General features: G+C 37.8%; 1 protein-coding gene across 4 annotated transcripts in view; it reads right to left on the bottom strand.

Moving 5' to 3' along the window:
* Positions 1–545: 545 nt before the first annotated feature.
* Positions 546–24,068, bottom strand: part of LOC148846190 (NagB/RpiA/CoA transferase-like superfamily protein) — a 62,280-nt gene continuing 38,757 nt past the window's right edge. For 3 of the 4 annotated variants that reach the window (XR_016101766.1, XR_016101762.1, XM_088953061.1), the window contains 3 exons: positions 1,449–1,566; positions 1,209–1,275; positions 546–880 (listed from right to left, as the gene is read on the bottom strand). Coding sequence is in view for 1 of the 4 variants with exons in the window: in XM_088953061.1 (XP_088809187.1) it covers positions 808–880; positions 1,209–1,275; positions 1,449–1,566 (258 nt within the window). In the remaining 3 variants the exon portion in view is untranslated. The remainder of the gene's footprint in view (positions 881–1,208; positions 1,276–1,448; positions 1,567–24,068) is intronic. The other variant, XR_016101764.1, reaches the window with a different exon arrangement.

Genomic DNA, 24,068 nt, shown 5'->3' with positions numbered 1-24,068 from the left:
AGTTACAAACTTACTCATCTATATATCAATGGCTTTCTCATGGGTATCAATCTGCTTTAGTGTTGCCTTCTGCGGATAATAAAAACACTACAACTACAACAGTCCCAGTCAAATCAAAAGTTAATTTTGATTGATGATGATGTTGCCCCTGAGATTGGTACAAGTGCTATCATGCCTCCTCGCCAAATGAACTCTTACAAGAATAACAGTAACAATTAGTTTTTTCTAACACATGCCTATAACAGAAATGTAGGAAGAAGGCGTATAGCAATTAGGCCACAATAGAGAGAAGAAACAACAATGAACTGTTACAAGAAAAAAAAAAAATCTAAGGAAAAACAGGACGAAATAAACAAGAAAGAAATAACAATTAGAAATAAGGACAAAGAAAGAGATGAAAGGAATGTAACTAACAGATTTGAAGACATCATCATTGCCTTCAAGAGTCAAGCCTTAATACCATCTTGTAAAAAATAGGTAATTAAGGTAAAGAGAAGAAAGATGGAAGATAGAAGAGAAGATGCACAATTAGGTACTCTCAGATCTCTATCAAATGAGAGAAATGCTTTAAAATTAAACTAGAAATGCCAAATTACAAAACAAACTCCTCACGCGTCTGATATTATAACAATGTCCCTGAATATAATCTACTTCCTAAAATACCACCATTCTTAATCCATATTACATTCTGAATATTCCAACAATTGGGCGGTTATACATCTATTTTCCCACCTAATTCTGAAGAAGTTAACCCATTAAAAATATAAGTGGGCTAATCGTAATCTTGGCTACAGACCAAGATTACAATCATCTGATTGCATTCTTCGACAAATTAGTCACAACTTGTAGTCCATTTTCTGAAGCGATTACCACTGTGCAGCTGCAGTTTATCAAATAAAAAAGAAGAAATTTCTCAGAAATATCTTATTCAAGAGATGGGACATTAACACAACCAGAAAATAAGCATTTTTCTCCTTGTAGCCATGTGAAAAGAGTGACTACAGAAATGTGATACATCCGTTTTCGAACTCTGAGGCATCTTAGCAGTTCAAAGTTAGTCCCACTAATATACACATGGATCTATCTATCTATCTATCTATATATATATATATATATATATATATTAATCAGTAAACTTTCTTCTCATATCCAGCATGGCGTAGAGATAAACTGAAGACTAGAGTTAAAAAGGGGATTGCAAAACTTACGGCACTCCAGATATGATTCCATGGTCCACAACCCCATCAATGTTATCCAGGCTCTCTCTTACTTCAGCTGCAATTAACACTTAAAATCTTAGGGGTGCAGATAGGAGAAGCATACAATGGAGAAAGTACAAAAGAACACAATAGACAAGCAGTTCATACATATCTTGAACTTTATTAATTGGAAATAGTTCTGAATTTAAGTGAGAATTAATAAAAGATTCCGCAAAAGTAATGATGTACCTAGATTCTGTATGGGAGATGTAAAGATGAGATCAAGAACATTATGTCCTTCTCTGGTGAATAATGGGAAATCACCTCCCAGTGGACCAGCATGACCTAAAGCTGGTCTCCTCCAAACCTTCAATTAATAAGGGCAAAAAAGAAAAAAAATTAGTTCAACGAACTGAACTAGCAGTTGGCTTTGCATAACATCAAGCCTCCTCAATATGGTGCAACACACTGATCTTCATTGATGATGCTTTATTTATAAATGGATTGATACATTTGAAGGACCATTTATTATCAGATTAGTTTGATATCTTATTTTCCGTGGTTTCGATCTTTTTGGATAAAATAATCTTGCTAACTATGCTAAAATAAAATTGTACAAGCTTCAGAATTAGGCCACACGTATGCTACTCAATTTCTCGTGTATCAGGTGAAGGTGTGCCATGTAATCTCTGTTATTTTAGCAGAGGATCAAGAAAATATGAAAAGAAGCAGAAAAAAGGAGAAAAGAGAAGAAAGTCACATGGAACAGAAAAGAGTATTCACTTATCTGATTGGAGCAAGGTTTATCTGAATGCTTTGGCTGTTCAGCAGGCTGTGGAACCAATGACAAGGTTCCACGCCATAAAATACATAGGGCCCACACCCTTTCACAGTGGGGCCCATGAATTTATTATTGGTGTGGAACCTCATCATTGGTTCCACAAGCTGCTGAACAGCCAAAGCGTTCAGCTAATCCGAATTCATCTAATTGACCATTTTTGTTTCTATTGAAAAAACTGAGTACAGAATTACAAAACTACCCCTGTATAAACACTACTAATAGCTAACCAATAAACCTTTGATAGAAAGATAGAAACACCCTCAAACTTTGGTAGTTGTCTAGAGAATATATTATATACTCAAAGATTGTTACATATAAAATCAACCCACTAAATAAACACTACTAATAGCTAACCAATAAACCTTTGATAGAAAGATAGAAAAACCCTCAAACTATGGTAGTTGTCTAGAGAATATATTATATACTCAAAGATTGTTACATATAAAATCAACCCACTAAATAAATCAGTCAATTGATTCTCACAAGCCACAAATGAAGTTGACACCTCTCCACTTAAAACTTCATATCAAATAAGTTGACTTCAATATGTTATGTTCTATTGTATAGAATTTGACACAATATAGACAACTACCAAGTCAACTTACACAATGTGTCTTCCATTTCTTTGTAATCAATTTTAACACTAGACCGGGCCCTCTACTACACTTCTTACTCTTCAAATTAACTAAATTTTCACCCAGTAAAATATTGTAAATTGTAGTGGAGTGCTTGTAGATGTGAATCAGTCCTCTAAAACTGATATAAACTTGATAAAAATTAGAGAGAAAAGGAGAAAAGTAGAGAACAACAGCACAAAGGAAGAAGATGGAGAAAAGAAGAAGAGTTCGAATAATCTCTTCCCTCCCTTCTCTAATCCTTTTGTTAAACTTCAATCATTAGAATAATTACAAGTATGCCCTTACGTGGGCAGCCAGCTACACGGTAACATAAAGAGAACTTACAAAAAGAAATAACAGGCCCATAAAGGTAGGCCCATTAACTAACAAATAAATAAATAACATACTACAAGAAAAGATACTATAGCTCATTCGGCCCAATCTCTCTACACTCCCCCTCAAGCTAAGCATAGATGTCAATCATGCCCAGCTTGCTTATATAGTGTGTCAGCTTCCCTCTTGGAACTCCCTTGGTCAAAACATCAGCCAACTGTTATTCTAAGGCATTAAATGGCAAGCAAACTTCTCTTCATAGTTGTCAAGGTGTCGCTTAGGCTGGGCACCTCGCCCAAACACCTTGACTTTTAGCAACTAGGCGCCCTTCTAGGCGACTAAGCACCCGCCTAGGCGACAAAAATGACAAGGCGGGCATCTTTTATAATATCATTTATATTGTTGTATCTTATTAATGTATGTGTTAATACATTTTATTATATGCTATATATATCAATTATACTTTGTTTTAATATTTTACTATTGAAATTTAAAAGATCAAAGGGTTTTGAGAAGAGGAAAAGAAAGAAAGAGCAGAATAATTAAGTTAGTTTTTCTATTCTCTCTCTCTCTAATTAAATAAAACAAAAACTCCATCCTTGTTTTTTTTTCTATTTTACTTTCCATCTTGAATATTTATCATATAAACTTGATAACCATCTTTAGTTGCTAATTAATATGAATTTTCTCTATTAAATACTTATTATAGTAGTATTATTTTTGAAAATAATGAAATTAATATATGTAAAAGATCATTATCTTTAGATGTGATGATTTGCCACATTTTTAGAGGAAATTTAATGTTCTTAATAAAGAGAATTGCTATTTTTTCAATTAACATACATGCTGAATGGTATATAAAACTAGGAAACTAGCCAAAAGTCAGATTTTATATTATAAAATTTTTATCGCCTAGGCGTTACTAGGCAACTAGGTGCCCTAGTGTCGCCCATAATCGCCTAGACGCCTTGAAAACTATGCTTCTCCTGAGGAAACTCTTTCCCGTATAAAATGTCTATAAACCTCGATGTGCTTAGTTCTATCATGTTGAACAGGATAATGTGCAATATTGATATCTGTCTGGTTGTCATTGTTAGACAGTTTTGTATGCCCTTAGCTTCAATCCGATTTGATGTACTTTTGACATTTAGTGTAAATAAATAAAGTGCATGTTTGATTCATGTTGTTTGGTATAATTCTGTGTAAGACCCTAAAACTGGACACTTATAGAGACTTGTATTAGTTTTAAATGTTCACAGCCATTGGATGAGTCTGGGGAGATTTATCCTGCCAAGGCTGATACTGGTGTGCCACCAAGTGTTGGAATGGCCTGTCTCGGACACCAGGGTAAGACCCAAGGCACATGCAGTATGGGATTACTCAAATCCTTGAACCGGACCAGATTTCTAGTATTGCCCTGGACCTTGGAGACAGATGGGCAAAACTGGAAAGTTACACCTGACCCCTAGACTCGATTATGACACTTCACTAGGTATTGGATCGGACTGTCTTTGATATGCCAATCAATGAGATCCTTAGCGGGGATCAAAACCTAGGTATGTTGGGACAGTCTGAGAATTCATCTGAGTGGGTGATCATAGTGACAGGATCAGCCCCTTTGTCGGACAAAGGTAATGATCGGGAAGACACTCTCTCTGATGGAAACCAAACTGCCGGTAGTTGATTTCAATCGTTGGAATTTTGTTTTGCAAAATTAAAATATATATATGTATATGTACGGTTTTAAAATGTTTGCAAATGGTTTTAATTCCCGGGATCCATGTGACTGGAGAGTGCGGCACTGTTCCTTGCAGCCGAGGGAGAGGTCCTCTCTTGTCGGGCAGTGCTTGATCATTAAGGGCTGAGAGGTTAAGTGTAAGACCATTTAGGATAGTACCTGATGGGCTAATCTTGCACCTGCCCACAGTCCCTAGGTTTTTATAAGATGGCTTGGCCCATGGACCATTTAATGTAAGTGTTGGATCCATAGGGTCCATGTGATGAGCTCAGGGGTTTACTGAGCTTTTGAGTGAATTTGGCTGGGCCTTGTAATAAAGGCTGGGCCAAACCCATGTGGCTGGTGTGTAGATCAATGCTTGGGTCCCACGCCATACAAAGAAGCCCAACTGGGCAGCAGATTGGAAACTAGTTAAGCACTGAACATTTAATGGGCCAAAAGCCCATTTCGATCTGGGCTGATGTGATCACCCATCTATGGGGTGGATCTGAGATTAATGTTAGCAAAAGGATAGGGCTTTTTAACCTTATCCACTCTGGGAAACCAAATTCAAATCAGATTTGAATCTAGTAACCTCCTGATAAGAACAGGAGTAAGCTAACTTAATCTACAGATAGGATTAAGATCATCCCCTATCCAAATACTGATTTGGATTGAGATAACTCCTAATTAGGGGTTTCTTAATCAAGAAGAAATGAGGAAAAACCCTAAGAGAAAAACATTAGATTTCGAACAGGGGGTTTTGAGTAAGCAAGAAAGCATCCTGCGAATTGAGATTATATCTCATTCACACTCCAGAGAAAAGAGAAGCAATTTAGCCATCTTCGTCCCAAGAGTTCTCCTCTAGTCGCCGCCATTACTTCTGGCAAGATTTGATCTTTGCAGTAGAAAGAAATCAAGAAATTAATTCCTGACATCAGTCTTGTAGAAAAGACTGAAAAAGATTCAGTGTTCAGAGTTTCTAGAGGATTCTTGCAAAGGATCCAGTGTGTAGGACACACTCTGCTGATTCCGTTCCATAAACAGTTGTGTCATCTTCAGCAAGATCAGATCTTGGTGTCTTCTTTGGGCTTGAACACCAACTTTGGGACATACTGTTTCTCTGAATCAGGTATGACTCCTCCCTTTTCTTTTTGGTTCAGATCTGTTTCGATTATGGTTCAAGTAGGATCCTTGAATATTGTATTCTAAATTTAGGGAATATGATTCCCAGTTGGAAGAAGGTAGGAAAATTTTTGAATTTCGCCCACCCATTCTGCAACCCTCATGGCGTCCATTAGATGGATCCTACCATTCTTTCAGTCATAGTAGAGCATCATTGGCTTCACATAGTCAACCCCCAATTCTTCTAAAAGTGATCGTAGCCACAGTAATTCTGACACACCATGTGCCATTTCCCTTTATTATGCTTCAGCAGAGGATCCGACAACTACAAACTGTTTCTTACTCCTCCATGAAACAACGTTCCCTACCACCAAAGCATAATAACCCGAGGTGTATCTCCTACATCAATACATCCTGCCCAATCAACATCATTGTATGCTTCCAGCTTCATGTGTCCATGTTTGGAAAATAGAATACATTTCCCTGGAGTACTTTTGAAGTAACACATAACTCTTTCTATAGTAGCTAAATGAGTATCTCTAGAAGAATGCATAAATTGACTAATAACAATCACTGCATAGGAAATGTCCAATCGAGTCATGCAAAGATATAACAACTTCCCAAGCAGTCTCTGAAACACTCCCCTGTTAGATAAAAGTTCACCATCTACAAAAAGCTTACGATTGGGATCAATAAGAGTGGAGGTTGGTTTAGCACCAAGTTTACCAATCTCTGCAAGGAGGTCAAGGGCATATATGCGCTAAGAAATGAAGATACCATCCGTAGATCTAGCAACTTCAATGCCCCCAAAATACTAGAGATCTCCTAAATCCTTGATCTCAAATTCAAAGTTAATCAACCTTTTGAGTTTACTGACCTCCTGGGTGTCATTACTTGTGACTACAATATCATCAACATAAACTATCAGAAAGGTCACTAGAGAGCCACTTCTTTTCAAGAACAAGGTATGGTTAGATTGAGTTTGTGTAACCAAATGAGATAAGAGCAGCCCTAAATCTCTCAAACCAAGCCCAAGGGAATTGTTTGAGACCATAAATGGATTTCTGCAGTTTACACATCTTCCCTTGCATTTCCTTTCCATACACTCCCGGAGGCAAAGACATATAGACCTCTTCATGTAAATCTCCATTCAAGAAGGAATTTTTAACATCAAACTGGTGGAGAGGTCATTCAAAAGTAGCAACTAGGGACAACAAAACTCGGACTGAGGTCATCTTAGCCACAGGAGCAAAGGTCTCAAGATATTCAATACCATACATCTAAGTGTAGCCTTTAGCAACCAGCCTAGCCTTAAACCTCTCAATAGAGCCATCAAAATGATATTTAATGGCAAATGCCCATTTACGTATTAGATAGTATATGCCCTTAGCTCCAACCAGCATGATGTACATTATGACATTTATTGTAAATGAATAAAGTACATATTTGATTCATGTTATTGTGGCGTGTTTCTGTGTAATATCCTTAAATTGGACAAATATGAGACTCGTGTTAGTTTAGAATCTTCACAACCATTGGATAGATTTGGGGAGATTTATCCTATCAAGGCTGACACTAATGTACCGCCAAGTTGGTTGGGGTGGCTTGTCTCAGCTGCTAGGATGAGACCTGAGGTACATATATTGTGGGTTTTCTTGAAACCCTGAACCGGACCAAAATTCTAGTATTGCCCTAGACCTTGGAGATAGATGGGCAAAACTGGAATGTTACACCTAACCCTTGAAATCGGATATGATACTGCACTAGGTGTCGGATTGGGCTGTCGTTGATGTGCCAATCAGTGAGATCCTTAGAAGGTCAAAACTTGGGTATGTTGGGATAGTCCGAGAATTCACTCGAGTGGGTGATCATAGTGACAGGATCAGCCCCTTTGTCATACAAAGTGAATGATCGGGAAAATGCACTTTCTCTAATGGAAACCTAAACTGCCGGTAGTGGATTTCAAATGTGTTTGAAATTTGGTTTTGCAAAATATATTTATATAGATATATACTTATATATATTATGGTTTCAAAATGTTTGCAAAAGGTTTTAATTCCCGGGATCCATGTGAGCAGAGAGTACAACACTGTACCTTGCAGCCGAGGGAGAGATCCTCTCTTGTCGGGTAGTGTTTGATCATTAAGAACTAAGAGGTTAAGTGTAAGACCATTGAGGGTTATACCTGATGGGCTAATATTGCATCTGCCCATAGTCCTTGGGCTTTCATAAGATGGCTGGACCCAAAGACCATTTAGTGTAAATGTTGGGCCCATTAAGAGCCCATAGTGATGGGCTCAGGGGTTCATTGTATTCAGTAGTGAATTCGGCCAGGCCTTGTAACAGAGCCTAGGCTGAACCCATGTGGCTGATGTGTAGATCAATGTTAGGGTCCCACGCCATACAAAGAGAGCCAAGCTAACCAGCATTAAAAGGAAGTGAGCCTAAAAGCTTAATGGGCCTAAAAGCCCATTTTGAACTAGGTTAATTGGATTAATTAAATAGGGGCAGATCTGGGTTTGAATCAGTAGATAAGGATAAGAGGATAACTCTTATCCACTTAAAGAGTCTAGATCCAAATAAAAATTTGGATCAAGAAACTCCTAGTTTGATTAGGAATAAGATGATCTTGAACTGCAGATAAGAAAAAGGATTATCCTTATCACTTAAAGAGTCTAGATCCAAATAAAGATTTGGATCAAGAAATTCCTAATCAGATTAGGAGGTTGTCTCTTTAAGGCTATAAATAGAAAGCAGGGCGGACCTAAAAAAGACACACAACACAAAGAGAATACAACTCAGTTAGACTGATCTTGCCTTCATTTCTTTTTCTTCCTGCTCTTGCCGCCCTACCCTGTTCGATCTCCAATTCTTGGATCTGGTCAAGATTTGATCTTGATATTGTTTCTTTCTAGAAGAAACAATTTTGAAGTTGTGCTCACTACCCCATTCGATTCTTGCTGAAGAACTACCTGTTGATCCTGCCTCATCCTGAGCTGTGTCATCTTCAAGGGGGGGAGGATTTGGTACACTCTTTGGGTGTGAACACCTACGTTGGGAGGAGATTTTTTGCGTGAATTCCATATCAGGTATATCCCTCCCTAATCTTGCTTTCAGATTTGGTCTGGTTTGGTTACAAGAACGAACCTTGAAAATGCAGTTTTCTAAATTGGGAATAAGATTCCCAGGTGGGGGTAAAGAAATTTTTGAAATTTCGCCCAACCTTCCTGTAGGATTCGGCCATCTATATAATGGATCTCCCATCCCTTCAGTGGCATCAGAGTCAGGTTCAAGTCTTGAACCAAATTAGATCAGATCTGAATTTGTGCAAATGGGCAGAAGACGTTCTACCCGATTTGCGCAATTAGTGTTTTTTCTGGGAATTGGTTCCCAAATTATGGGCAGATGATCTGGAAAATAAATCTTTATTATTTTATCATATTTATAGAATTGTTCTGTGAATGTTTCTTGAATATTTGAGCTGCACATGTGATAGAGACTGAAACTTTTTGGTGCCAAGATTGGCGCACCCTACTATTTCTTTTCTATTCAATTTGATCTGTAAATAATTTTTTTTTTATTTTTTAGACAAATTGTATAGGAATTCGATGTGATGTAATAAATTAGGTTTTTCTATTTTATTTCCATCTGAAGATTGCTGGAGTGCACACCAGAGGAGAAGAAGATTTTGTAGAAAGAAGTTCTGCGATTTAACTGTTCTTTGCAGGTTTGCAGGATGTCCAAGAAATCACAGTGCATCCCTCTGATTTCATTTTCTTGATAATTTCATTATCTTTGATTAATTTATTTTTCAGATCATTATTCTTGAATTAAATCTTGAACTGGACACCAAAACTTGGGCCGATTTGGTTCAAACTGGTTGGACCGAATTGTTGGTTCGATGGGGTTGGTTTTTCTAACCCTAATTCGACTTAGGCTAGAGGATTGATGGCCCACTTCAAGTTTTAATTCGGCCCACCTCTTTAAAAACCTAGCTTTAATATGATAAAATTGAATCAGCCCTGATTTAGCTACATGGGCCAAACTGCTCTTTGTAGTACAGCCCATGTACCTAGATAATGTTATATGATAACATTATGAGCTCTATTGGGCTAATACTGATTTAATCTATTTAATTATGGATTTTACAAATATTTTTAATTGAATGGATCAATTTGTTTCATGCATGTGATGCATGGATGTGTGATGTGCTACGTACATGGGCCAGTAAGTACTTGGCCCATGATTAATTCGATAGTGGCTCTTTTGCACACCATGGCTGAATGCACATCATTGCCATGGTGTCCATAAGATCATTGGATGATCTCCCCGTTTGATGGGCCCCACATCAGCTTCCTCCCCAAGAGGAACCATCCGAAACTCGAGCTGTTTAGGGTTCATTTAAATCTGGCTTTGAGAAAGCCAATGAAAGCCACTTTGGTTTGACCAAAATAAAACTAGGGCGTAATATTTCGTTCCCTCCACTGAAATATAAGTGCATGTGATAGGGAGATTCATATGATGAACTCTCTAAAGGCCTTCCATTATTAGCATGAAGATGGGTCCTTCAGTAATGAGGAGATGCACCTAAAATTGGGCTATCCATTTGTTGTTGGATCTGTTGGATTGTTTCATAAGATGATAGCGGCATTATAGACCGATGTGGGAGGGGCCTATCCTAAAATGGAAGACTCTCTCACGGTACCTTGGCGTTCACGAATATGATGGGTAAGCACTTATTGGACAGAAAGGTTTAACCTAAAATGGCAATGAACCTTGTCTAACAGAGGCCAAAGGGAAAGCTCATGAGATGAGTGGATGTGATCATTTGCAGAGGGTGGTGAGGTTATGCAGTTGAAACAGTTGGCTCCATGCACTGTATGTGGTTTTTCACATTTCCAGAGACATACTTCGCAGTCTCGGTCATTGAGATAGGAGGGAAATCTTAGAGATGAATAAATGGAAATGGAACATAAATTAAAAGCCATATCTATGTAGATAGCATGAATCAAATTAGGTTGTGGACTAATATTTGCTTTGCCTTTTATCAAAAATGGCAAATGGACAATTCGCCAAACTGTTGGACGACAATAAGCTTAAGGGACCAAATTACGCTGACTGATATCATAACCTTATGTTGGTTCTGACGTCTGAGAAATTGGACAAAGTTGCTAAGAACCCTGCTCCGGATCGTCCAAGTGATAGGGCTCCTGAGGCCCGCAGGAGGGAATATCAAGAATGAGAAGAGAAAAACTCTCTTGCCTGGTGCTACATCATAGCCTCCTTAGACAATCAGATACAACGACGGTTCAATCAGATCGAAGTGTCCAAGGATATATTGAATAGTCTAAGGACCATGTATGAAGAGCAGAATCGTTCTACTCGTTAGAAGATCCTAAACCAGTTTATGACCACACAAATGTCCAAGAACCAACTAGTTCATGACCATTGTCTTAAGATGATGGGATACATCAATGAATTAGAGGCTCTTGAATCTGGGCTGGATCATGTCACCAAAGTTGATGCCATCCTATACTCTTTGCCTCCTTCCTTCAATCAGTTCATAATGAATTACAATATAAACAAGCTAAATGTTAGCCTTCTGAAACTCAGCAATATGTTGCAGAGGGCCAAAGAATTGATAAAGAAGGATGAGCCCATAGCCATGCTTGTTGAAGGTGGCAAATCGAGCAAGAAGAAGAGAAAGGCAAAGAAGAAACCTCAAAAGAAAACTAGCAAGCCTAAAAAGTAGAAGAAGGACAAGGCATCAGATGCCTGCCACTTTTGCAAGCAGACCGGCCACTAGAAGAGGAACTGTCCTCAACACCTGGAGATCAAGAAACAAGGTAATTTCGAATCCTTTGTCATAGAGACCAATATATTGGTCACTTCTGCTTCCTTATGTATTGACTCCAGGGTTTCTACTCATGCATGTAATACATGAAGAGGTCTATATGTCTTTACCTCTAGGGGTGTATGGGAAGATGCAAGGGAAAGTCTGTAAATTGAGGAAGTCTCTTTATGGCCTCAAACAATCTCCTAGAGCCTAGTTTAAGAGATTTCGGACTGCCCTTGTTACTTTTGGTTACATATAGACTCAGTTTGATCATACCCTATTTGTAAGAGAAGAGATTCCTTGGTGACCCTTCTAATTGTCTATGTTGATGATATTGTGGTTACTAGCAATGATACTTAGGAAGTGACTCATCTCAAAAGATTTCGTAACATTGAGTTTAAGATTAAAGACTTGGGAACTAAGATATTTCTTAGGAATTGAAGTTGCTAGATTTAAGGATGGTATCTTCATTTCTCAACGTAAGTATGTTCTTGATCTTTTTGCAGCGACTGATAAATTGGGTGCTAAACCAACATCCACTCCCATAGACCTCAACCATAAGCTTTCAACTACTGGTGGTGAATTGTTGACTGATAGGGGAATTAGTGTCATTAGCTAGTTCATGCATTCTCCTAGAGATACACATTTAGCATCTATTGAGAGGGTTTTGTGTTACATAAAAGGGACTACAAGGAAGGGTTTCTTGTTTGTTAAGCATGGACACATGAAGCTAGAAGCATACACTAATGTTGACTATGTAGGATGTATTGATGATAGGAAATCAACTTCAGGTTACTGTGCTATGGTGGCAGGGAACATTGTGGTCATGGAGAAGTAAGAAGTAGTCTGTAATGGCTAAATCCTCAATTGAAGTAGAGTACAGGGCAACGGCAGATGGAGTTTCAAAACTTTTGTGGTTGATACTACTTTTAGAAGAATTGGGTATTGATTGTGAGAAGCCAATGATACTATATTGTGATAAGCAGGCCGCTACCAACATTGCACATAATCCTGTTTAGCATGACAGAACTAAGCACATAGAAGTTGATAGACACTTTATACGGGAGAATTGCTTCAGGAGAAGCTTGCCTGCCATTTATTGCTTTTGAAGAACGATTGGCTAATGTTTTGACAAAAGGAAAGCTGATTCACTATATAAGTAAGTTGGGCATGATTGATCTTGAGGGGGATGAGAGAGACTGGGCCGGATGGGCCCTAGCCCATTAATATCTTATTGTTAGTTCTTCCTTGCCTTTTGTTTCTTAATGGGCCTTTTCTCTATGAGCCTTTAATTCTTTTTTATGCTTTCTTTAAGTATGTTGATGAGTTGGACGCCGACTTAAGGGCAGACTTGTAATTTATTCAATCTTAGAAAGATTAATAAAAGAATAGAGAGGTGAAAGAGGAGATTATTGAACTCCTTTCTCACTTCTTCTCCATCTTCTTCTTCTTCTTCTTCTTCTTCTTGTTTTCATTCTCTTTTGTTATAATCTGAAATATTTTACAGTTTTTTATTGGACTGAATCACATTTGGTTTTCTTAAATATTTCTTAGGGATCATGGTTTCAAATCTTGCAACATTTCGCTAATGTTGCCCGACATATGTCAATGTTCAAGATCTCCGACATGAAAATGGATGGTAATATAAAAATTACATTATTTCGGTCAACATTTCCTATATTTTGGAAATGTCGACCAAATCGGTCCAAATAACAGAAAAAAAGACAGTTTTTCCTATTATGTCAACAGGATACCGACTAATGTACATTAATAATATAATATATTAGTATATTATATTAATATAATACAGTATGTTAATATAAATTATTCCATTAATGATTTCTATTTAATATTTCAAAAAAATATTTATAAAAAAGAATTGACAAAAAATAAAAACAAAAGAATAAATTAATTACTTTATAATATAAACATATAATATTTTTCAAGTAATAAAATATTAACTAGTTATTATTTTTAAAATATTTATTAAAATCAGAAAATGTTTATTAAATTTTATAATAAATCATATTCTAAATTTAATATAAAAAATCATAATAAATTTATTAAAATTTATACTAAACCATAATTTATTATAAATTTAGTATTAAAAATCATAATAAATTCATTAAGTTTTATAAGAAATCAGAATTTGTCATAACCTTAATACTACAAAAAGGTGAATCAATTTATTAAATTTATAATAAAAAATAATGTATTATAACTTTAATATTTAAAAAATCAGAATAAATGTATTTCTATTTACTAGTGTGAAATAAATATATTAGAATTTATAATAAATCAGAATTAAAAATAAGAAAAGAAAATATCGGATAACCTTGTAAAAACATCAAAAATGCATAATAAATCAGTAAATCGTCATTTACTAATGTGTTATTGATCTTAGTTTCTTAGCTTTATATCATGTTTGGGAATAAGATAATAGTCTAGAAATATGTATTAATGCTTCTTTTATCATTTTACAAAATATCATTGCATATTTCCACATATTTCATAATATGTCCACAATGTCTCTAATTTTTACAATATTTCCCCTCGACATTTCCGGCATTTCTGACATATGTCCTATATTTGTTAGACAACATATGCCCTTAGCTCCAATAAGATTGATGTACATTTTGACATTTATTGTAAATGAATAAAAGTACATAATTGATTCATGTTATATCTGGTATGTTTCTGTGTAATACCCTTAAATAGGACACTTATGAGGCTCATGTTATTTTAAAATGTTCACAATCGATGGATAGACCTGGGGAGGTTTATCCTACCAATCTTGACACTAATGTGTTGCCAAGTCGGTTGGGGTGGCTTGTCTCAACTGCCAGAGTGAGACCTGAAGCACATGTAGTGTGGGTTTCCTTGAAACTCTGAATCGGACCATTTTCCCAATATGTCTTGGACCTTAGAGATAGATGGAAAAAACAGGAAATTTACACCTAACCCCTAGACTCGACCATAGTACTACATTAAGTGTTGGATTGGGTTGTCTTTGATATGCCAATCAGTGAGATCCTTAGTGTGAGTCAAAACCTGGGTATGTTGGGGCATTCTAAGAATTCACCTCAGTGGGTGATCATAGTGACATAATCAGCCCCTTTGTTAGGCAAAGTGAATGATCGGGGACAACACTCTTTCTAATGGAAACCTAAATTGTTGGTAGTTGATTTCGAACGTGTTTGAGATTTGTTTTGAAAAATATATTTATATATACATATGCATATATTATGTTTTATGAAAAATGTTTGCAAAGGTTTTAATTCCCAGGATCCATTTGAGTAGAGAGTGCGAAACTATACCTTGTAGACGAGGGAGAGGTCCTCTCTTGTTGGGCAGTGTTTGATCATTATGGGCCGAGAGGTTAAGTGTAAGACCATTTAGGGCTTATATACCTAATGGGATAATCTCACTTAAGACCATAGTCCTTGGGCCTTCATAAGGTGGTTGGAACCAATGACCATTTAGTGTAAATGTTGGGCCTGCTAAGAGCCTATCTCAGGGGTTCACTGTGTTCAGCAGTGAATTCGGACAGGCCTTATAACAGAGCTGGGTTGAACCCATATGGCTTTTGTGAAGATCAATGTTAGGGTCCCACGCCATACAAAGAGAGCCAAGTCAGCCAACAATTAAAAGGGAAGTGAGCTTGATAACTTAATGGGCCTAAAGCCCATTTCGAACTTGGTTAATACGATTAATTAATATGGGTGTATCAGGGTTTAGATTTAGATTTGGATCAACAAGAGGATAAGATAAGTCTTATCCACTTAAGAGTTCAGATCCAAATAAAGATTTGGATCAAAGAACTCTTTCCTGATAAGATTAGGAAGCTGATCTTGAAAGGGCCATAAATAGACGAATTCCTTCAGTTTAACACTTTTACTGCAATCAGTTTTCCCCCTCTATTCTTGCTGCCCTACCCTATTCGATCTCCAGTTCTTGGACTGATCAAGATCAGATCTTGATTCTGATTTTTGCTAGAAAAATCATATCTGAATCATGCTCACACTCCTCTGAGTGATCCTTGCTGAAGGATTGCAGTTCTTGATGAAGAACTACTTTGCTGATCCTGCTTCATCTCAAGTTGTGTCATCTTCGGTGGAGGCAGGATTTGGTGACCTCTTTGGAAGTGAACACCTACGTTGGGAGCTACGTTTGTGGATTCCGTATCAGGTATAGCTCTCTTATTTTGGTTTCAAATCCGGTCCGGTTTGTTTCAAGAACAAACCTTGAAAAATGCAATTTTTCTAAAATTGGGAATACGGTTCCCGGAAGGGAGAAAGAAATTTTTTGAAATTTCGTCCAACCACCCTGCATGGTTCGGTCATCCATATGATGGATCTCCCTTACGTACAGTGGTTTCAGAGCCAGGTTCAAGTCTTGAATCAAATTTAGACCAGATCTGAAGCTGCGCAAATGGGCAGAAACTGTTCTACCCGATTTGCGCAAACTGGCTTCTTTTAAGAATTTGGTTCTTAGTTTCGAGCGTATGATCTGAAAATTAATTCTTTATTATTTGTTATAATTATGGAATGGTTCTATGATTGTTTCTTGAATATTTGGGTTGTATGTGTGGAGATCGGAATCTTTTATGGCGCCAAGATCTACGCACCCAACATTCTTTATTCTATTATTTTGGTCTGTAAATAATTTCTTTTTTAGACAAAATGTATAGGATTCAATCTGATGTATTTTTCTTCATCTCCGTGCACCTATGTGATTTCCCACATTTCCAAAGACATAATTGCGTCTCCGTCATTGAGATGGGAGAAAAATCTCAGAGATGAAGAGACGGAAATGAAAACGACCGGGTGATAGGGCTTTTAAGGCTCGTAAGAAGGAATATCAAGAATGGGAGGAGAATAACTCTCTTGCCCAGTGTTATATCATAGCCTCCTTAGACAATCCAATACAGAGACAGTTCGATAAGATCGAAGTGTCCAAGGATATCATGGATAGTCTGAGGACAATCTATGAAGAGCAGAATCGTTCTACTTGACAGAAAGTCTTAAAGTTGTTTATGACCACACAGATATCTGAGAACCAATAGGTTCATGACCATTGTTTTAAGATGATGGGCTACATTAATAAACCGGAAGCTCTCGGCTCTGGGCTAGATGATGACACCAAGATTAATGTCGTCTTAAATTCTCTGCCTCCTTCCTTCAATCAGTTCATGAAGTACAACATGAATAAGCTAAAGGTTAGCCTTCAGGAACTTGGCAATATGTTGCAGAGGGTTGAAGAACTGATAAAGAAGGATAGACTGATAGTCATGCTTGTTGAAGGTGGCAAGTCGGGCAAAAAAAAGATTAAGGCTAAGAAGAAGCCTTAGAAGAAAATTGCCAAACCTAAAATGCTGAAAAAAGACAAGGCATCGGATGCGTGTCATTTCTACAAGCACACTGGTCACTGAAAGAGGAATTGTCCTCAATATCTAGAGACCAAGAAGCAAGGTAATTTTGAATCTTTTATCATAGAGACCAATTTGTTGGTCACTTCTGCATCCTGGTGTATTGACTCAGGGGCTTTTACTCATGCATGTAAACATTGCTGGGGTTCAAGACAAGCAGAAGGCTGAGTGACAGAGAAGTGATGCTCTACTTGGGGACTTCTCCAACAATTGCAACTACAACCATAGGAACTATAGATTTGTATTTCAGAAAAGGAGTTATTACACTTAAAAATTGTCGTTATGTACCAACATTGAGAAGAAATTTAATTTCTACTTCAAAATTGTGCAAGGATGGTTATTCTATCTTGTTTAGTAATACGATTACTATTAAGCTGAGTAACAAATTCCTCGCTTACGGAGAACATGAGAATGGTCTCTATGTCCTCCATCCTTCTCTGGAAACAAACATAACCGAAACTACATCAGAAATTATCCCTAAGAAGAGATCACGTGATATGATTAATCCCATGTGCCTGTGGCATTACCGACTTGGTCATATTAATATAGATCGTATCATAAGGTTGGTAAATGATGGTCTTTTGGATTTTCTAACTGTAGAAGATCTTCCAACCTGTGAACCTTGCCTTCAGGGTAAGATGACGAAACGACCATTTACGAGAAAGCTTGAAAGATCTACGGGCACACTTGACCTGATACATACTGATGTATGTGGTCCCATGAATGTTAGGGCACGTAACCAGCACATTTATTTTATAACATTTACTGATGATTTTTCACAGTATAGTGACGTATACCTAATGAGACATAAGTCTGAATCCTTTGAAAAGTTCAAAGAGTTCAAACAAGAGGTCGAGAAACAATTGGGGAGACAGATCAAGGCCCTTCGGTCAGATCGAGGAGGCGAATATCTCTCCGACAAGTTCAGGGACTACTTAAAGGACAATGGGATTATATCACAGTTAGCTCCTCCTGCTACACCACAATTAAATGGTGTATCGGAGAGGAAAAATCGGACTCTATTAGATATGGTTCATTCACTTCTCGTCCACTCAGAACTACCTATATCCTTTTGGGGTTAGGCATTAGAAACTGCGATATACGTGTTGAACCGGGTTCCAACCAAATCTATTCCTAAGACTCTATATAAGCTATGGACCGGTAAAAAACCAAGTATAAGACACTTAAAGGTTTGGGGTTGTCCAGCACATGTTAAAAGAACAAGTGCTGACAAATTGGAATCCAAGACCAGTCGTTGCCTATTTGTAGGTTACCCCAAAAACTCTGTAGGTTACCTATTCTATGATCCAAAAGAGCAAAAGGTGTTTCGCAGTCGAAATGCATACTTCTTGGAAGAGGATTACATCCTAGACAATCATCATCAAGAAGTTGTTCTTGATGAGGAAAGTTAGGGGTAGTGGGAGATGTCCCGCAGGCTCCAGATAATGTCCAACCTAGAAGATCTACCCGGGTTTCTAGGCCTCCAGTTCGTTATGCCTATGATCAAGAAAGTTACTTGATGGAAGCCACGATCAGTAAGGAAGATCCCCTGACTTATACGAAAGTTATGTTGCACATAGATCCCTTGAAGTGGGTAGATGCCATGAAAGCTGAAATGGACTCAATGAAAACCAACAAGGTCTGTACTCTTATAAACCCACCCACTGAGTGAAAGCAATTGGTTGCAAATTGATCAAAAAGAGGAAGAAGGGCCCTGATGGGAAGATTGAGACCTATAAAGCTCGTCTTGTAGCTAAGGGGTACACTCAGAAAAAGGGAATCAATTATGAGGAAACCTTTTCGCCAGTGGCCATGCTTAAATCCATAAGGACCTTGCTAGCTGTAGTAGGACACTATGGCTATGAGATTTGGCAAATGGATGTCAAAACCGCATTCATGAATGGGGATCTTACTGAAAATATCTACATGCAGCAACCGCAAGGTTTCATTGCTGCAGGTTAGGAACACATGGTGTGTAAACTCAACCAATCCATCTATGGACTTAAGCAAGCTCTAGGAGTTGGAATATTCGGTTTGACTCTACGTCAAATAGTTTGACTTTGAGCAAAATCCGGATGAGCCCTATGTTTACAGAAAGGCAGTGGGAGATAAGGTTAAGTTCTTGGTTCTGTATGTAGATGACATTCTACTCATTGGGAATGACGTAGAAATGTTAACTACGGTGAAGGTATACCTTTCGTAGCAATTCTCCATGAAAGATCTTGGAGAAGCCTCCTATATCTTGGGACTTCAACTCTATAGAGATAGATTGAAGAGGATAATAGGATTATCCCAATCAACTTATATTGACAAGATTGTCAAAAGATACAGTATGGAGAACTCCAAGAAGGGATTTGTCCCTTTCAAACACGGAGTCACTCTCTCCAAGGGTATGTCTCCCAAGACCCCTAAGGAGATTGAGGGCATGAGAGAGGTTCCCTATGCCTCATCTGTAGGGAGCATCATGTATGTCATGCTGTGCACTCGGCCAGACATTGCATAGGTTGTTAGTGTGGTGGTAAGTAGATACCAGTCAAACCTAGGACAGGAGCACTAGACAGCTGTGAAGAACATACTTAAATACCTTCGAAGGACAAAAGAATTTTGTCTGGTATTCGATGGTAGTTCACTACAGATCCTAGGGTATACCGATGCCAACTTCCAGTCAGACCCAGATGATAGAAAGTCTACATCTAGTTACATCTTTACAATGGGGTCTTGCGCAGTTAGCTGGAAAAGCAACAAACAAGGGTCTACAACAGATTCCACGAATGAGGTCGAGTACATTGCCGCAAGTGAAGCTGCCAAGGAAGCCATTTGGATAAAGAAGTTCATTCAAAAATTAGGAGTAGTTCCATCCAACACATCACCCATTCCACTGTTGTGTGACAACACTGGAGCCATTGCTCAGGCTAAGGAGCCCCGAGCCCATTCGAAGTTGAAGCACATTGAGAGGAAGTACCATGTACTACGAGAGATTGTTGGTAAAGGGGACATCCAGATTCAAAAGGTAGCATCAACGGAGAATGTGGCAGACCCATTAACTAAGCCATTGACACAGAAAGTGTTTGAGAAACACGTGGAAAGTATGGGACTCCGACTTGTACTCGATTGGAACTAAGTGCAACTGGGAGCTGTTAGATAGTGTATGACTTTAGCTCCAATCAGATTGATGTACATTTTGACATTTATTGTAAATGAATAAAAATACATAATTGATTCATGTTATATCTGGTATGTTTCTATGTAATACCCTTAAACTGGACACTTATGAGACTCGTGTTAGTTTAGAATGTTCATAGCCGTTGGATAGACCTAGGTAGGTTTATCCTGCCAAGGCTGACACTAAGGTGCTGCCAAGTCGGTTGGGGTGGCTGGTCTCAACTGCTAGGGTGAGACCCGAAGCACATGTAGTGTGGGTTTGCTTGAAACTCTGAACCGGACCACTTTCCAAATATGTCTTGGACCTTGGAGACAGATGAAAAAAACTGGAAAGGTACACCTAACCCCTAGACTCGACCATAGTACTGCATTAAGTGTTGGATTGGGTTGTCTTTGATATGCCAATTAGTGAGATCCTTAGCGGGTGTCAAAACCTGGGTATGTTGGGGCAGTCTAAAAATTCACCTGAGTGGGTGATCATAGTGACAGAATCAGCCCCTTTGTCGGGCAAAGTGAATGATCGAGGGCTGCACTCTTTCTGATGGAAACCTAAACTGTCGGTAGTTGAATTCGAACATGTTTGAGATTTGTTTTGAAAAATATATTTATATAGATATACATATATTATGTTTTATGAAAAATGTTTGCAAAGGTTTTAATTCACAGGATCCATCTGAGTAGAGAGTGCGACACTATACCTTACAGCTGAGGGAGAGGTCCTCTCTTGTCGGGCAGTGTTTGATCATTATATGCTGAGAGGTTAAGTGTAAGACCATTTAGGGCTTATATAACTGATGGGCTAATCTCACTTAAGACCATAGTCCTTGGGCCTTCATAAAGTGGCTGGACCCAATGACCATTTAGTGTAAATGTTAGGCCTGCTAAGAGCCCATACTGTTGGGCTTAGGGATTCACTGTGTTCAATAGCGAAGATTAATGTTAGGGTCCCACACCATACAAAGAGAGCCAAGTCAGCCAACAATTAAAAGGGAAGTGAGCCCGATAACTTAATGGGCCTAACGTCCATTTCAAACTGGGTTAATATGATTAATTAATATGGGCAAATCTGGGTTTAGATCTGGATTTGGATTAGCAAGAGGATAAGATAAGTCTTATCCACTTAAGAGTTCAGATCCAAATAATGATTTGGATCAAAGAACTTTTCCTGATAAGATTAAGAAGTTGATCTTGAAAGGCTATAAATAGAGGGCGAATTCCTTCAGTTTAATACTTTTACTGCAATCAGTTTTCTCCCTCTATTCTTGCCGCCCTACCTTGTTCGATCTCTAGTTCTTGGACTGATCAAGATCAGATCTTGATTCTGATTTTTGCTAGAAAAACCAGATCTGAATCGTGCTCACACTCCCTTGCATGATTCTTGCTGAAGAATTGCAGTTCTTACTAAAGAACTACTTTGTTGATTCTGCTTCATCTCAAGCTGTGTCATCTTCAGTGGAGGCGGGATTTAGTGGCCTCTTTGGGCATGAACACCTACATTGGGAGCTATGTTTGTGGATTCCGTATCAGGTATAGCTCTCTCTTATTTTGGTTTTAAATTTGGTCTGATTTGTTTCAATAACGAATCTTGAAAAGTGCAGTTTTTCTAAAACTGGGAATACGATTCTCAGAAGGGAGAAAGAAATTTTTTGAAATTTCACCCAGCCACCCTACATGGTTCGGCCATCCATATGATGGATCTCCCTTCCCTACAATATTTTGGTAAGCAACATTTCCATCGACATCAACATTTTAAACCTTGTTAGGGGTTGAGGTTGTTAGGTCCAATAAAGGCATTTCATTTCCCAAAGTAAGTACATCCTAGGTCTCGTCCAGGATGTAGGTAAAATAGGGTGCAAACCAGCTAATGCCCCCATTGAACCTAACCATAGGCTTGGTGACTATGAGGGTGACACAGTAGTTGATGTCAAATAGTTTCAAAGCCTTGTTGGTTGACTTCTATATTTATCAATGACTTGACTTGGCATTGCATATTTTGTTAGTCAACATATGCATACTCCAAGTAATGTGGCTGCTAGAAAGAGAGTTCTGAGGTACCTAAAGGTGCACCTTGGAAGAAGTATTCTCTTTGCTAGTAATGGGAACCTAAAAGTTCAGACTTATATTGATGATTAGCCTGGATCAATAGAGGACAGATGGCCAACATTTGGTTATTGCACCTTTGTGATAGGTGATTTGGTAATGCAGAGTAAGAAGTAATTTGTGGTGTCTAGCGTAGAGACCGAGTATTGGGCTATGGCTCATGGAGTGGTAGAGATGTTTTTGGTGAAGAAATTCACTCCTTTTGCTATTATACATACAGATGTGTGTGGCTCTTTTCCAATTTCTGCTATGGGTGGCATTCAATACTTCATTACTTTTGTGGATGATCATATGAGATATATGTTGTTTATGATTGTAAAACAAGAGAGGTATTATGGTTGTTAAAAATTTCTACAATACGATCCTTACACAATTTGAGAAATTATTCAAGATCAATAGGAAAGAGTATTTCGAAAAAGAAAAAAAATTAAATACATTCTTGATAGAGTGAGGAGTTATTCATCAAAGTACATGTAGCTACACACCACAAGGTCCACAACAAAATGGTGTAGTAGAAAGAAAGAATAAACATTTGTTAGAAGTTACTCAGAGGCTTCTAACTACTTCCTGTCACTATTCCTCTTCCCCCTCATCCTTTTCAGTCAACTCAAGGTGGTTGGATAAGATGAAAGGTCTGGAAATTTCTGATAAGGGTTTACAATCACCTCCCATGAATCCATATTCAGATACAAAGGGCGCATATGAGTCTTCACTGTGAATTTTGAAATATAAATCTAATGGTTCTGTCGAGAGGTATAAAACCTGACTTGTTGCTAATGACTATAACCAAATTATTGCATTAGGTTACACAAAGACTTTTGGCCTTGTTCCTAAAATGAATTCTATCAAAGTTCTCTTGGCTGTTGCAACTTAAAGATTTCTGGCCTCTATATCAATTAAATATGAAGAATTCATTTCTTCATGGTGATTTGAAAGAAGAGGTTTATACGCTTCCTTCACCAGGTTTTGAGGTAACTTTAAGGAAGTTTTGTTGATTGAAGAAGTCAATTTATGGGTTGAAGCAATCACCTAGAGTGTAATTTGATCATTTTAGCAATTATATAAAGAGGTTTAGGTATGCTTAGAGTCATGCAAGTCATACTCTGTTAAACTTGAAAATGGACTTGCTACATCCCTGATTGTTTATGGGGATAATCTAGTGTTTACAAGAGATTTTTTTTGAAGATAAACAAAAAATAAAAAATAAACTTTATAAGTGAAAAAGAAAGAAAGGGAGGGTACAGCAGGGTGATAAGAAATCACCCAGCAATAAAAGATCCAGAATACAACAGACCTGCCCTAATAAATAGCCCCTTAAACAGAAAACAACCCTACAGACAAAACAAACACCTTAAAAAAACCCAGATCCAACTACAAGTATCCCAAAATATATCACAGAAGTCCCTTCCACCAAGCATTAGAACAACTACAACAAACAAAAGACTGTATATCCAAGACCTTCCAAATCCTGCAAAAAAAAAAACAAATAAGAAAAACCCTGAACCCAGGTAACCAACTGATGAGATGCTCAACTCAAGCTTTATCCATTTTCTCATCGTGTCCATTGTCTAATATAGAAATCTCTTGTCTCATCTGAGTTACTTTCCCTATCTTTCTCTTGTCTCATCCTAGCGTTTACAAGAGATTAGTATGATGAAATCAAGAAACTCAAAGATTTCCTTGCCTCAAAGTTTGTGATCAAAGACTTGA

The sequence above is a fragment of the Nelumbo lutea genome, chromosome 7 (genome assembly GCF_056320005.1).
Source record: "Nelumbo lutea isolate HS-2025 chromosome 7, American lotus-T2T, whole genome shotgun sequence".
Lineage (NCBI taxonomy): Eukaryota > Viridiplantae > Streptophyta > Magnoliopsida > Proteales > Nelumbonaceae > Nelumbo > Nelumbo lutea.
Note: the sequence above shows the minus strand (reverse complement) of the source record. Positions and strands in the feature narration are given on the sequence as shown.